This window comes from Natrix helvetica (assembly GCF_964273705.1).
Source record: "Natrix helvetica genome assembly, chromosome: 1".
Lineage (NCBI taxonomy): Eukaryota > Metazoa > Chordata > Lepidosauria > Squamata > Natricidae > Natrix > Natrix helvetica.
In genome coordinates this window covers 73,034,394-73,048,717 of record NC_138548.1, presented here as the reverse complement: position 1 = coordinate 73,048,717, position 14,324 = coordinate 73,034,394, and the positions used below count along the sequence as shown (strand labels likewise).

Sequence of the window (14,324 nt, the reverse complement as noted above, 5' to 3'; positions counted from 1 at the left end):
TCATATTAATCAGAAGACTTTCAGCTAATTTAATGACAATAGCAAACATTAAGCAGTAGTTAAGGATTCACATTATTTTAAAAAGACTTTTGATTCCTGTTTTTTTAATATAAAATACAAATGTAATATTGAAAATAGTTCGCAATATTCCATCTCCTTTTCTTTTTACTGTTATAGTAAATAACATATACTGTATTATATTGATTAGAAATGCTACCTGATAACTTCTTCATGGCTTCTCACTGATTGAATTGGCCAAGCAGGGCTGACCATATGGAAAAGTAATTATTATTAATGGCTTGCAGGAATGATACATGTTTTCTTGTTTGTTTGTTTTTTTAAAAAGGGCAAGCACACTGTTTATCTCTAGCTGTGGTTCTTCAAGAAGACACATACGCGTTCAATGCTCATAGATTTTCTTGCACTTCGACAGACCACTGTGGGAATGTTCCAAAGTGGAGCTTATTGCCAGATCCTATAGTTGTTGTGGGATTAAGTTTTACCTCTATTCAGGGGTGAAATCCGCCCGGTTCGGCCGAACCGGTAGGGACAATTGTTCTTGGTTCTGTGAACCGGTAGTAAAAAAAAACAGCTTCCTAGGAACACACAGCTCAGCTGTGAGCCACACAATCGTTGGAAGCTTTCCCCCTGCTTTTTAAAGCATTTTTTTCCTTCCGGTTTGGGCTAACCGGCAGGGGGAAAATGCTTTAAAAAGTGGGGAGAAAAAGCTTCCGACAATCGCGCGGCTCACAGCTGAGGTGCACGATTGTCAGAAGCTTCCCCCCCCCCACTTTTAAAAGCATTTTTCCCTGCCAGTTCTGGCAAATAGGTAGGGGGGAAATGCTTTAAAAAGCGGTGTGTGTGTGTGTGTGTGGTGGTGGTGGTGCTGCAAAAGAGAGACAGAGAGGGAGAGGGAAAAAGGGGGAAGGACCATAAACCTGGCACTAGACGCAGCTTCAGAGGATACCTTGAAAGAGCACAGCAATCCAGGGCTGGAAAGGACCTCGAGGTCATCTAGTCCAACCCCCTGCTCCAGCAGGACATTGTTACAGTGAGTTTCTGTCTTTTGACCCCCCCAATCACCTGACTACATAGCCACACCCACCCAGTCACATGACCACGCCCACCACCACCAAGCCATGCCCACAGAACTGGTAGGAAAAAGTTTTTTGATTTCACCACTGCCTCTGTTCTTTGAACTAATACAGACATAAAATCTGTAGGTCACACTGAGGCCAAGGTGAGTTATCTGAATAATGGCAGTTCAAAGAACTATGCTTACAGGTAAATGTTCTGAGCCCCTCTCTCTGTGCCTGTGAACAAGCCAGAACACAGGCTTGGCTGTTTGCCACTGTTTAATTGCAAGATAACAAACCCTTTGGCTGAGGGCCCAGATAACTCACGTACAAGAAAAACAAACCAGATATTCAAACATCGCTCTAAGACATAGACTTATGTTAATTTCAAACGGTTGTTTCCTACAAATGTCCCCTCCCAATGCCTCACCTATAAGCTCTCTTGGGAGGGGCCAATCCACAACCACCTGAGCTGAATTATCTTCTATGAGCCTGCCTACGTAATTTCTGCTTACGTTTCTCAGCCCTTCTCACTCTAGCATCAGGGACAAACTGTCTTTGATCCTCCCCACTGCTCCATGCCTCAGGCGCCTCCTGGTGGCCAACCAGCCCCTCTGGTCCCTGCTCTGAATCTGAACCTGGCACAGGGTCCTCCACATCGTCCAGGGCAGACTCAAATGAACCCTCGCTATCCAAGTCTATCAGCAGCTCAACCGGATCCTGCTGGGCCACAACAGATAAATAACCTGTCTTCCTCTTTCAAATCTCCTTGCCTATAAGTAAACAGCAAATAATAGTCATTGAAAGTGAGGCAGGCTCTTATTACAGGAGCTGATGTCAGTGAGTGGCTTTTGAAAAACATGTGATTTTATGGTATAATTTTCCATTTAATATAATTTTCCAATAATGTCTAATCCTGGCAAAGTATCACGCTTCATCCCACAGCAGTGGCAGCTGATTGCAAAATGTGTGCTGAGAGGTAAGAAGAACAATGAGCAATCACCATCACCAGTAAAAAGCTAACTAAGAAACAAAGCAGAGAAAAATGCTGCCATGTGTGTGACACCTGAAGAAGTGATGGAGAAGGAAAAAATACGTTTTTCCTGAGATTGAAAACTACCCAGAATATTTGTTTGCTATTTGAAGAAAGGCGGTACTCATTTACAGCTGACACAACTCAAATGCCACATCCTCATGTAGCAGTGATTTATACATTGAAAGAAGCCATACCGGAGATATGCTTTGCTTTGGCCTAATTCTGCAGAAGTACATGGGATCCATGCCTTGTCTCCCTTGTGCCTCCTTTACCCGCAAAGTCAGTTTACTAGCTAACCACAACAACCCAAAGCAGGATGTTAATAGAAAAGAGACATATCCCTGCAAAAAGGTTACTCCATATAGAAAGAAGTAGCATAGAAGATTGGTGATAGGGTAGTGTTTGAATTATGGTTTTCCTTTGGAAAGAATGGTGAAGGAAGCAGCTGAGTCCCACTGCTTGAACTGGTCCGTTGTTTTCTCTCTTTCTTGCATCCCTTCATTATATACTGACTGAATGACATGACTTTGCCATTGCTGGTGAGAATCTGACATCACAGAATGAAGATAGGAAGCTATTCTATCTCAGAAATGCTTGGAAATGCTTCTAACCAAATATTGGAACAGGCTTGGCATCTTGGTATTGTGAATAACTGAGTACTATAAAACTATTGGGTCAACAACTGTAGCATGACATAGAAAGCAGGCAAGATACCCTATTATTGGGTCCACTTGAGGAATCTGTACATTTAGTATATTAATTATGGTCAGCAGAGCAAGTGGTAAAAGACTCTACATCTCTGAGTATTAAAATTGAAAATGAGGGGGGGGGAGACCATTTGCTCATTGCTAGTGTTATTTCAGTTGCAAACAATTTTTTTTTTGCTGATTTCCAAGAACAAAAACACAAAACAGAGAAAAGAACTGAAAGTATTGATGCTTACCATTTCCTGAGATGCATATTTCGGATCTTCAGGATCAATTGACCAATAGCAGTAATCAAAACCAAATGACACAACTTTTTCCCTTGTGCCCCAAACACTTTCGAACCTGTTGTCTACCTGAATTTAAAACAAGAAACAAAAGATGGTCCCACTTTCATAAATCTGTACCTTCAAGGTTTATTATAAAACAGATGGTTTATGAAGACTATATTTTTATAACCCCAAAGCACGTATAGATGGAAAAATGTACGTTAAGTCCTAAATCTTAGTTCATGTTAGAAAAAATTGTATATATTAACTGGCAAAATTATTTTGCAATTTTAAACATGCAGCATAATTCTCAACATGCTTCTCAAAGGCTGACATGGCCCTTTGCATGATGAAAAGTTATTACCTAAGCTACCGTAAAAGATGCCACAATCTGCAAGTTCCAACTTGTATTACATTTTCTTATAAACTTTTTTCAAGAAAGACAAAAGCCATTAAGGGAGTCCTTGACCTACGACCACAGTTGAGTCCAAAATTTCCATTGCTGAGTAAGATAATTATTAAGTGAGTTTTGCCCCATTTTACAACCTTTTTGCCACAATTGTTAGGAGAATCACTGCAGTCAATAAGTGAATCATGCTCTCATTAAACAAATCTGTCTTCCCCTATTGACTTTGTTTTTTTGGAAGCCAGCTGGGAAGCTTACAAATGGTGATGACATGACTTGGGACAGTGTAACTGTCATAAATGTCCCTATTCACAGTCACTCATGCCCATGTCACTTCCCATGTAGACTATTGCAACACGCTCTACATGGAGCTGCCCTTGAAGAGCATCCAGAATCACCAGTTGGTGCAAAATGCAGCGGCCCGCATGGTTTTGTGCAGACTCTGGTGTGCACATGTATCACTTCTCCTGCAGGAGCTGCATTGGTTGCTGATTTGGTTCCCAAATTTAAGGTGCTGGTTGTCACCTTTAAAGCCCTTCATGGCTTGGGACCAGGTTATCTAAGGGACCATCTCTTGCCAGTCACATCTACTCAACCTATCAGAGGGGAGGGAATGTTGCAGATCCCATTCCTGAGGGAGATACACCTGTTGAGACCCAGAAGAAGGGCCTTCTCTGTGGTGGCTCCCTCTCTCTGGAACATCATTCCCCCAGAAATTAGAATGGCCCCTCCTCTAACATTCTCCCAGAAGGTGCTGAAGACCTGATTCTACCAGCAGGCCTGGGGAACACAGTGCAGGATGGAGCCCATTAAATGGCTTGTGTGATCTGCTGTTGCCGGGGCAGGGGATGGGAGGTGATTTTGCTGTATTATACCATATTAATTTATTTGATTCTTTTTGTTAATTTTTATTGTTTTAAATGTGGTTTTTATTCTGTAAGCCGCCTTGAGTCTCCATGGGCAAATAGGCAGCAATATAAATTAAACAAACAAACAAACAAATGCCAGTTGGCAAGTGCCCAAATTTTGATCACATGATCATGGGGATGTTGTAAAGTAAGTATGAAAACCAGTCATAAGCCACTTTTTTTCAGTTTTATCATAACTTCAAACAGTCACTAAGTGAATGGTTGTAAGTCAAGGACTACCCATATTTATAAAGTGGCCTCCATAATAAAACTTCTACTTATTAGGCCTATCAATGGCAGCATGTAATTGACTACAAGCAGGAAGTAGCGGTGATGTCTAAGTTCTATTTTTAGCCTTCCTCTACGGAAGGGAAACTGGCCCTGATCTAATAGGGTGATTACTGTAATCACTTTTATTATATTTGTTGGAAGAAGAAAAATACAAGTGCTTTTATTCAGTCAGCCATTTCATTTCAGTCACTGACCATCAAAACAAGATAGTCACAACTGATTAGAGTAAAACAAGCTATAAAACCATATAATAATACAAGTCAAATTGTAATTTAAAATGTAAGAGTTTGGGGCATAGAAATTAATACAGTAAAGTATAATACAATTTATACAAGGCAATGACATGATTGTTTAACATAACAGAATAGTAAAATCATCAGTGTGAAATACATAGAACCATTATAAGTTGTAATTATCATTGTATCTAGAGAAAATATAGTGATGGAATATATAGGAAAGAATAATACATAAGAAGTTATTATGGTTTCAATACTAAAAGAACTAAAAGAATATTAACCCAAACTAGAGTCTGCCTGGGTGAAGTAAATGTACAGAATGGCTCAAAAGGAGCCATTCTGGACGAGAGTGATAAATCTGATTATAGCTCTAAGTTGATGTCACACTGTTTAAGATTAAGGGTGATGGCTGCTCATGAGAAGCAGTAGGAATTTAATTTCCTTATGCATTGCCCAATGCTGGAAGCTATCAGACGGAATTAAAGGGACCAAGCTAGTTTGAAAAAAATAAGTCTACTCCAGTTCAAGAGGATATGAATCCAGAGGAAATTTCTATTTTGAATAGGCTGGATTCATGGCAAAACACCATGTTTGGAACGCAGCAGCATACTTGGAAGATAAACTTCAAGAACTTAGATTGAACTCTTTCAAGGGGGAAAAAATGAGCTACAAGGGCCCAAAAGGATGCCAGAGAGGAGCTGAGTTTGGATCTTGGACAAATAAAACTTTTGAGCACTGCATGTATATGCTAGGCTCCTAGAAATACTGTAGAACTGAAATTGTTTTCTGACATTGTTGGCATGGGGCAATTCTTTTAGTAGAATGTGAGTATTATTAGGCTAGAAATTGTCCCAGTCAAAGAAACCAATTAATAATAATAATAATAATAATAATAATAATAATAATAATAATAATAATAATAATAATAATAATAATTTTATTTGATTAGCCGCAACCCTCTCCCGAAGGACTCGGGGCGGCGTACAATCAAAACAGATAAAATACAGATAAAGACAAACATACATACATAAAGAACAAAGACATATACATGTGCATGGAGGAGGTAGACTCATAAGTGAAAGACAATTAAAAAACACAATTTAAAATCCCATTAAATAAAATTACTGAATTAAAAAACCCATCAGGAGCGTTATGAAGTTATGATTGAGCCAGGCCGGCTATTTGGAATAGGTGGGTCTTGAGCTTTACACGGAAGGAGCGGAGGTCAGTAGTGGTCCTAATATCCGGGGGGAGGTCATTCCACAGGGCTGGGCCCACCACAGAGAAGGCTCTGCTCCTAGGCGCCGCCCCATGGCACTGTCTGGTGGACGGCACCTGGAGAAGTCCCTCTCTGTGCGAGCGGATGGGTCGTAGGGATGTATGGGGCAGAATACGATCCCGCAGGTAACTAGGTCCTGAGCCATGGAGCGCTTTAAAGATCGTAATCAAGACCTTGAAACGCACCCGATAGACCACAGGAAGCCAGTGCAGCTCGCGCAGGAGAGGTGTCACATGAGGTGTCCCAGTCTCCGAGTGCATTTCAAGGGAAGCCCCATGTAGAGAGCGTTACAGTAGTCCAGGCGAGACGTCACCAGCGCATGGGTGACTGTGCGTAGGGCGTCCCGGTCCAATAGGGGGCGCAATTGGCGCACCAGGCGAACCTGGTGGAACGCCCCCCTGGCCACTGCTGTCACATGGTCATCCATGGACAGCCTGGCATCCAGGAGGACGCCCAAATTGCGCGCCCGCTCCACGGGGGCGAGTTGAATGCCCCCAATGGCCAGAGATGGGATTAACTGGTTGAACCGGGGGGCCGGAACCCACAGCCACTCCGTCTTGGAAGGGTTGAGCTTGAGTCGGTTGTCATCCATCCAGACCCGTACGGCTTCCACACACCGGGACATCACTTCAACGGCCACGTTGGGGTGGCTCGGGGTGGAAATGTACAGCTGAGTATCATCAGCGTACAGATGATATCCCACCCCGAAACCACGGATGATCTCACCCAGCGGCTTCATGTATGTGTTGAACAGGAGTGGCGAGAGGACCGACCCCTGTGGCACCCCACAGTAAAGGGGGCTTAGGGTCGACCTCTGCTCCCCTGCCAACACACGTTGCGTCCGGCCAGAGAGATAGGAGCCGAACCACCGCAAAATGGTGCCCCGGACCCCCAACCCCTCCAGTCGTTGCAACAGGATACCATGGTCGATGGTATCAAAAGCCGCCGAGAGGTCTAATAGGACCAGGATAGAGGAACAACCCCTATCTCTGGCCCTCCAGAGATCATCCACCAGCGCGACCAAGGCCGTCTCTGTACTGTGCCCGGGGCGAAAGCCGGACTGGCGCGGGTCTAGATAATCATTCTCCTCCAGATGTCGTGGGAACTGAGAAGCCACCACACTCTCTACAACCTTCGCCAAAAAGGGAAGGTTGGAGACAGGACGATAATTGGCCAGCTCCGTAGGGTCCAGGGAAGGCTTCTTGAGCAAGGGTCTCACCACCGCCTCTTTCAAGGCGGCCGGAAGAGACCCCTCACCCAACGAAGCGTTCACTAGGCCCAGGAGCCAGTCGCGTGTAACCTCCCAGGATGCCAGTACAAGCCAGGAGGGACACGGGTCCAGTAAACATGTGGTAGGTCGCAGTCGTCCACGCAATCTGTCCAAATCCTCGATGACAACCAAGTCAAACTCCTCCCAAAAAGGTTTCTCAAGACTCGCCATTGGCGTCTCGACTGGGCCACTGAAGGGGACCCAATCCTTCCGGATTTGAGCGACTTTATCCTGCAGATATTTCCCAAATTCCTCTGCCCTACCCTGTAAAGGGGCCTCCCGCGGCCTCTGAAACAGAAGGGAGCGGGACACCCGAAACAGGGCGGCAGGGCGGTTCTCTGCGGATGCAATGAGAGCGGCACAATATTTGGGTTTGGCCGTTCTCAATGCCACTAGGTACGTCCTTAAATGGGCTCGTACCTGTGCTCGGTCAGATTCGGATCGGGAGGATCTCCAACGACTCTCTAGGCATCTCTTGCGGCGCTTCATCACCCTTAGCTCCTCGGTAAACCAAGGAGCCAGGGTGGATCGTTGCCGCCGGAGAGGCCGCAAAGGCGCCACCCGGTTCAAGGCCCCGGTAGTCGCATTATTCCACGCGGCCACCAGGCCCTCTACCCGAGGGCGGGTCAGGGCTGCAGGAGGTGGCCCAAGCTCCATCTGGAACCTATCTGGTTCCATCAGGCGCCTGGGGCGGAACCATCTAGTGTTTTCCGGTTCCGCCTCCCCGCAGCGAGGGGTAGCACCAGGGAAGTCAAGTCGGAGGAGTGAGTGATCTGACCATGACAGAGGAGTGATGGTTAAATTCACTCCTCCCAGATCACTCAGCCACTGGCTAGAGACAAAAACAAGGTCCAAGGTGTGACCTCCCTCGTGTGTCGAGCCCTGAATCATTTGAGTCAGGTCCATGGCTATCATGGAAGCCATGAACTCCCGAACCCCCTCTGATGCTTCTCCCACCGATGGCAGGTTAAAATCCCCCATCACTAGAAGTTTGGGGGTCTCAACCGCCACCGATGCGATCAGCTCGAGGAGCTCAGGCAGGGTCGCTGATGTATGGCGGGGAGCCAGGTATACTATCAGCAGGCCCAACTGCCTCCCAGGGCCCCATTTCACAACAAGGGATTCACATCCGGACGTCTGTGGCACAGTGGACTCCCTCGGCTCTAAGTCCTCCCGGATAATCACTGCTACCCCACCGCCCCTTCCCCGGGCCCGGGGCTGGTGAAATGCTTGGTAACCTGGTGGGCACATTTCCACGAGGGGGTAAACCTCCCTCGTGGCCCAACCAGGTTTCCGTTATTCCCGCGAGGTCCGGCTCCCCCTCCAAAATTAGATCATGAATGAGGGGGGCCTTATTGACAACGGACCTCGCATTGCATAACAACAGCCTCAGGCCCTGGGCCTGCAGATCCTGACCACCTAGAACGCGGGGGTTGGTACAAGCGACCGGGTGTAACCAGCACCCACGGTCTCCCAACCGACTGTGAGTTGTTAATCTGTCCTCGTATCTGCCCCTCCCTACGACTGTTGGAATCAAAGAGCCCTGTATAGGAATGATATCCTCTCCCCCCTCCTCCTCTCCGCTCCTTCTGCTCGTGACCCCACCTGGTGGCCTGGCTCTGTCATCGCTCCTGATCTGACCCACCCACCCCCCAACCCCTAAACCCCTAAAAGATTTTTAAAAACATTTAACTAAAAACCCCCTGAGCCTCCGTTTCTTCCAATTATTATATCAAGGATTATTTGTGAATACCTGCATTTTAATAGCTGCCTATTGCACAGCAGCATGTTACACAACCAAAACTTCTAACAGTCCTAAGATACGTGAAGATACTGTATTTTTAGCAGCCACAATAAAGAGTGACATAGAGAGAGTTAAGGTAACTGGGACAGAAACCAGGGAATCTCGAGTTCTAGTCTTGTCTTAGGCACAAAACCAGCTGGGTGACTTTGGGTCTCTCTGTCACTGTCTCTGCCTCTCTCTGTCTCTGCCTCTGTCTCTCTCTTCAAGAAAACGGCAAAAACTAATCCAGGCTGTTGCCAAGAGGCAGCACCAGTGGTGGGTTCCTGCCGGATCGTACCGGATCGCGCGCTCCCTTTCGGCGCTAAACCCGGAAGTACGGTCTTGCCCCGCCCCTGGCGACGGGACGACGCTTGCCTGCGCTCCACCAGCTCGGCTGGGAACAGAGACGTTTCCTCAGCGGAGCGGAGCGCCTGAAAGGGACGCAGGCTCAGCCTGCCAGGCTGCCACCACTCCACTGAAGACATTGCTGAGCAGAGAAACGTCTCCGTTCCCAGCCGAGCTGGTGGAGCGCAGGCAAGCGTCGTCGCGTCGCCAGGGGCGGGGCAAGACCGTACTTCCGGGTTTAGCGCCGAAAGGGAGCGCGCGATCCGGTGCGATCCGGCAGGAACCCACCACTGGGCAGCACTGACACAAACACACCTGCATGCAGGCTGATTTAACATGTCTTGGCTCCCTTACCTTAAGCTTGCTGAGTAGGAAAGAAGAGAGCAGAGAAAAGAGTTGCTTCAACATTTTAAACTATAGAATTATGTTCATTAAGACTTTGCTCTAACGAATCCTCATATCTATATTGGGTTAATAGTCTAAAGATTGTTTTAGGTTTACATGGTTGCTATCAGCAGAATATGTATAACTTCAGGTTCAAAAAGTAATATTTCTAAGCAATATGCCATCCGCTGCACAACCCACTGTAAGAAACAGGCAATTTATCTTCTGAACTTCCTAAAACGACATGGAACACTTTCTACTGTCCTCCTCCTAGAATGGGTGAACTAGCCCAACTCCGGAAAGAATTTAAAACAAGGAAATTACTTATCTAGTTCTTTGATCTCTGCCAAACTGCTTCCTAAGATGTTTCAAACACTAATTATCTTAAGCAAATTGCCTAAAATAATCAGGCAGGCAAGCAGATACAAAGACTGAGCAAGAAATAGGAAGCATCTGTCCTGTAGAATTCCCACAGTAATCATGGTAACCCTATAATTCACTTATGTGTCTTCTGAATTGTAAGATATATTGCCAATAGAAACTGATTTTTGGCCCATTTTACTTTTTGACTAAGAGAGTACAGTAGCATTCAGGAGTCCCAATGTCTGGAAAAAAAACCCAGCTCCGTTTCCCATGCCTATAAAGGAAGCCTTCAAGAATCTCCAAAAAGGAACAGATGCGGTCTCTTATAGCTAGTCAGTCCACAAGGATGTAAGCTGCAATTCAATACACATTTTGTTAAATTTCCCAGAAAATAGCTGCTATCATATTAGACTACTATCAAGAGCAAGCCAGAAAAAAAGTGCTTTTAAAACACACCAATTCTGTATTTGTTTGTGTGTTTATTTTCCTGTCCTGAAAGAATAAAATACTACGGTAAGTTGAGATGCAAAAGAATAGACTTTGGGTCTAAAAGGAGGTCAATTTAGTATTTATTTTAAGGTTTCAAACATGTTTACTCCTTTTCTATATAGAGCACAGAATGTCTGCCAATTTAAGCTTCTCTCACCCTCCCCCTTTTGTATTTCCTTCCTATTTTATTTTTGACTTCTACAGATTTTCCATACAATACACAACTGCATTTTTTTAAAAAAATGAAATGACTCTATTACCTCCCTTCCCCCTTATTGTTATGTCTGACTTTGTCCAGACGGACAATTAAAACTCTTTTAGCATTTTGTATTGAATTGTCTTTAGTTTTTCTTGGCACTGGTTTCTTTTCGGATTCTACCCAGAGCTCAAATTCAGCATTTGAATCTTCACACTTTCCTAAACAAAATACCACAAAATATTTACTACATTCAAGAATTAGTCTCTGAATTTCAAGCTATTGTGAGAAATGCAGCTAGTGTTTTCAAAATCATTTTTCTAAGGAATATCAGTTTAAGAAATAGTCACAGAATATCGAGAAGAAATAATGAAGGGGGGGGGGAAATATAGGACTTTCTGTTTTCAGCACTGCTGAAAATTACATTTAAGGGTGTTAAATAAGCAGACTGGATTCCGTAGGTAAATCTGGAAAGAATGAAACTCATGTGCTTCTTTTCCAAGTAGATAGTTTATATATCATATTCATATTCATCCTTTACTTCCAGAATTGCTAAATGACATGAGATATATTATTTTCTCACCCATAGTCATCCAGAAATGCAGAACAATGGCTCAACATTTAAGACACTGAGCTTGTCAGCTGGACGGCTGCCAGGCAGGTTCGAGACCTGAGCACTGGGCAACAGGGTAAGCTCCCATTTTTGCCCCAGCTCCTGCTACCTAGCAGTTCAAAAGTATGCAAGAGTGGATAAATAAATAGGTACCACTTCAGTGAGAAGGTAACAGCACTCTGTGACATCATGCTGGCCACATGACCGCAGAAATAGTGCTGGCTCAATGGCTCTTGAAACAGAGATGAGTACTGCCCCCTATAGTCTATAACGACAAACAAATAGGGACTCCTTTCTTTAATCCTTCTATAAAGTATAAATTTGTGGCAGGCTCAGGTTCACTCAATGAGTTTCATCTATGAATGGTGAGCTGAACCCACGTTTCTACTCCAACTAAAATTATATCCACTTATATTGGCCTAGTGATAAAATGGCAACAGTGGTGGGTTGCCATTTTTTTTACTACAGGTTCACTCGAACAAACACCACTTCTGCATATGCGCAGAAGCATCTGGTTAGGTGGACGGAGTCACCCACCACCCCACTACTGTTTTGCCCGATCCGGGCCAAACCAGGAGCAACCCACCTCTGAATGGCACCCCCCCCCCCGATTGGATTAGATTGCTCCATGTCTCTCCAACAGTCTAGTACAGGGGTGTCAAATTCGTGCTGTCACAGCATCGTCATCATAACTTTTTCCCCTTTGCTAAACCGGGCATGGGTGTGGCTAGTGCTTGACACATCCATCCCACGGGCCGTGACACCCCAGGTCTAGTAAAACTCAAAGCTTGCTCTGGAAGCTTAAGAAATACTTTGTATTTGATATGTAGAGATCCTAAGTGATAGACAGCAAAGGAAGTACCACTGTATAGAGTCTACCTCTATACTGAATAATACTCTTTCATCCCTACAACACATTGATTGTATTTGATCAGTTATCATACAGCTATTATAGTTTGCTAGCTCTAGCAAACTTACAGATAGTGAATTACCAAAGAACATACCTTTACTTTTTTCACTGTTGCCACTCTGTCTTCAATTTCTACAATTATTGCTCTTCCTTCTGCATGCTCTCTGTAAATATGAGAACAAACAACAATTAAGGCATAAGGTTTTTTTTTAATTAAAAGCCAAACATGGCAATTTTAAAATCTCATTTAGAGGAACAGCAGTTGAAAGTACTTATGGGTTCTTTCCACACTTTTCTGCATATTACAATGTAAGCATCAAAAATAGCTAGTTAAAAAGGTGCAAACAGAGTCATCCAACTGACCAACCCTGTTGGTTAGTTCAGTTGGACCAATCCACATTCTAAGCATACAAACAATCATAACAGTGGCTGTATGTCGTAGGTCAGCCAAGCATCTATGAACCACTTCAGACTGGTAGAGGCGCACCCTTTCCCTTGGGATGCCAGGCCATTTCCTCTGCCACTATTCATGTTTGCTTCCTTCCAGCAGAAAAAGCTCCCCATTCCACACTGCCCAGTGGCTGGATGGGTTGCACCAATGGCAATAAAGATAAACCAGACGTGTATTTGCAATCATTTTAAAGCAGGGCATTTTGCAACTGTGCCTTATACTCCCCATCTTGAGGGCAGTTTGGTGTAGAGTTGAAAGGTAAAACTGGAAAGATTGGGAGCTCTAGTCCTATCTTAGCTACACAGCCAGATGGGTCATTCAGGGCTGGTCACTCTCTCTAGGTCCAAGGAGGAAGACATGACAAGCTGCCTCCAAAAATGCTGCCAGGAAAACTGTAGGAACTTAACCAAGCAGTTCCTAGGAGTCAAGACCGACTTGAAGACAAAGCATATATCTTCATTAACCCATTTTGTATCCTTCAGAGAAGGAAAAGACACCAAAGAACAGGAAACCAGTTTTAAGAGACACGACAAGTCAGTGCTGTCATCTCTCTCAGTCGCAACAGCTGACTCCAAGCTGAAGAGAAGACAGGTAAAGGAGCTGTTCTTCTTCTCAACTGCCCTTCATTTGCTTCTCTTCCACACAAAATGCTAACATAAATCTAGGAACGAGTTTTGACACATTGCTTCACCCCTGCCTGTCAAATCCTTGCTCTTCCTCAACTCTTATTATGGAGGATTACTGGTGACATCTGATTAGACGGTCGGGAAACAAAATCAAAGGAATCTGCCCTGTCTGCAATATGCCCTTCCACGTAACCAGTAATGAGGAAGCAAATTTTATACAGCAGAAGGACTCACTCTTAATAAACCCTAAGACCGCGATGGCGAACCTATGGCATGCATGCCGGAAGTGGCATGCAGAGCAATGTCTCTGGGCACGTGAGCCATTGCCTGTTGCTCTTCCTGGTTCCAGCACACCGGCCAGCTGGTCTTCATATGCGCGGGCGTGCTGGAAACCAGAAGAGCAGCCGCCTGGTGTGCATGCGTGTGGCCAGAAGATGATCTTCTGGTTTCCGGATGGTCTTCCAGTTTCTGGCGCGCATGTGCACATGAAGACCAGCTGGCCGGTGTGCTTCCACATGCCGGAAACTGGAAGATCATCTTCCTGGCATCCACATGCACGCCTGGTGGTTGCTCTTCTCATTCTTAACAAGCGGGTGCTCGTGCACACACATGCGGTCCCGTTCCGGTACTTGGTGCCAAAAAGATTCACCAACACTGCCCTAAGACTAAGAAAAACTCCCTCCTTCATT

General features: G+C 44.9%; 1 protein-coding gene across 3 annotated transcripts in view; it reads right to left on the bottom strand.

Moving 5' to 3' along the window:
- Positions 1 to 14,324, bottom strand: part of STARD9 (StAR related lipid transfer domain containing 9) — a 98,952-nt gene that overhangs the window by 79,115 nt on the left and 5,513 nt on the right. For all 3 annotated transcript variants that reach the window (XM_081967578.1, XM_081967576.1, XM_081967577.1), the window contains exons 2-3: positions 12,653 to 12,722; positions 3,056 to 3,172 (exon numbers count right to left, since the gene is read on the bottom strand). In XM_081967578.1, the coding sequence (XP_081823704.1) occupies positions 3,056 to 3,172; positions 12,653 to 12,722 (187 nt within the window). The remainder of the gene's footprint in view (positions 1 to 3,055; positions 3,173 to 12,652; positions 12,723 to 14,324) is intronic.